Source organism: Marmota marmota, unplaced genomic scaffold, assembly GCF_001458135.2.
Source record: "Marmota marmota marmota unplaced genomic scaffold, marMar, whole genome shotgun sequence".
Lineage (NCBI taxonomy): Eukaryota > Metazoa > Chordata > Mammalia > Rodentia > Sciuridae > Marmota > Marmota marmota.
In genome coordinates this window covers 23,667,272-23,668,875 of record NW_026000221.1, presented here as the reverse complement: position 1 = coordinate 23,668,875, position 1,604 = coordinate 23,667,272, and the positions used below count along the sequence as shown (strand labels likewise).

General features: G+C 54.9%; 1 protein-coding gene across 1 annotated transcript in view; it reads right to left on the bottom strand.

Moving 5' to 3' along the window:
• Positions 1 to 350: 350 nt before the first annotated feature.
• The window catches only part of Irx3 (iroquois homeobox 3), a 128,857-nt gene continuing 127,603 nt past the window's right edge, over positions 351 to 1,604 (bottom strand). The window contains exons 5-7 of the mRNA XM_048792019.1: positions 1,505 to 1,596; positions 1,261 to 1,327; positions 351 to 788 (exon numbers count right to left, since the gene is read on the bottom strand). Coding sequence (XP_048647976.1) covers positions 734 to 788; positions 1,261 to 1,327; positions 1,505 to 1,596 — 214 coding nt within the window. The 3' untranslated portion in view covers positions 351 to 733. The remainder of the gene's footprint in view (positions 789 to 1,260; positions 1,328 to 1,504; positions 1,597 to 1,604) is intronic.

Sequence of the window (1,604 nt, the reverse complement as noted above, 5' to 3'; positions counted from 1 at the left end):
TGCTTAGTTTTTCTTCTAAGTCACCAGAGAAGGCTCCAAGGCCCCGCGGTTGCTCCGTGGACCGATTATTGGACCCAGTTTTCCAGCTTCTGGTAGGAAATCTTGCCCAGTTTCCCACCTGTCTCCTCCGCCCTTGATCTAGGGCGCTCCAGGTACTTCTCCCACCGCTTCCCCGCCTGCGGCGCACCCCCAGTCCCGCCACTTTGGCGCCTCCTTCGCCATTGCTGTTCTCTAACCACCTCCCTTCCCCTTTCCCGCTGATTCGGGAGATTCTCCAAACAACTGGGGGGGAAATCCCCCCAAACCCGAAAGAACCACCAAACAGATCTATCCGGAGGCAGGCGGGCCGGTATAGTCAAAGTGGCAACAGCTCATTTATTTAGCCAAAAATAGATACTTTCTTGTACAATTTGGTTCACACATATGTACATTTTTCTGTATATACAAAACAGTCAGACACGCTTATTCTCACTGAAACTCCACCCCCCTCCCCAAATCAATCGAACCAACCTGACAATGGCGGTTAATGTGGGGTGGCACAGAAGCGACTTGGGGAGGGATGAGGGGGACTGATTTTATTTCTTTTTCTTTTTTTGTTTAGTTTTCTTTTTAGGTATTCATACACGGACATGCTTACAAGTTGTAACTATACAGAGCGTTTTGTTGTTGTTGTTGTTGTTTTTACAATTATTACAACGATTTAAAAAGTATTAAAAAAAAAAAAAAAAAGAAACTAGGATGAGGAGAGAGCCGATAAGACCAGAGCCGCATCCAGGTGGTTCTGGGGCCTGGAAGAGAGTTGGTGGGAGCAAAGGAGGTGAGATACAGGGACTCGGAGGTCGCCTAGGGCGGACACACCCTACCTGGGGCTGGGGCCTGGGCCGGGGAGGTGTCTTAATGGGTAATCCTGTTCAGCGGAGATGTGTGTGTTGGGGGTTAAACTATTAAGACAGGCCAAAGGCGCTAGACCCAAAGGTCAGGAAGGAGTGGGCCTCACTGGGAGGCCGCTAGTTCTAGGGGCCTGTTTGCCCGGCCAGCTTAGGGTTCCCAGCTCTAAATCCGCAGGCCGCACCCGGGGGCCTGGGCTGGAACTGGCAGCGGTTTCTGCGCTGTGAGAAGTGATAGTGGAGTGCATTTTGTTCCCTTTTAAAAAACTTCTCGGCCAGGTTCCCCCTGGGGCAACAAGCTGTGCGTAAGGCTCGGCCCTCTTTCCTCCTCCCGCCTCCGGCTCCCCACCCCACCGAGCTCGGGGTCTCTTACCGCCTGGGCACGGGCTGGAAAGCTGTCTTGAGTAACTTTTTCTCCACTTCCAAGGCACTACAGCGATCTGAGAGAAGCGAAGAGAGGGAAAAAGAGGGCTTTTAGAACGCTCGGTTCGGGCGCCAGAGCGCGGGAGCCGGACGCGGAGCGGAAAGAAAAGCACCTGGCCCCCCCAGAGCCCTGTCCATCCCCGGATCGGGTCTCCCAGAACCCCCTCCCGCTGAGCCCAGCGCTCCGCAGTCACCTGTTCCGCCCTCGGGCTCCGTGGGTCTAGCGTAGGCGGTGGCGGCAGCCGGGTGACCAGCGGCTCCGGGAAGTCCCAGCAGGTGCTGAGGGTCCGAACC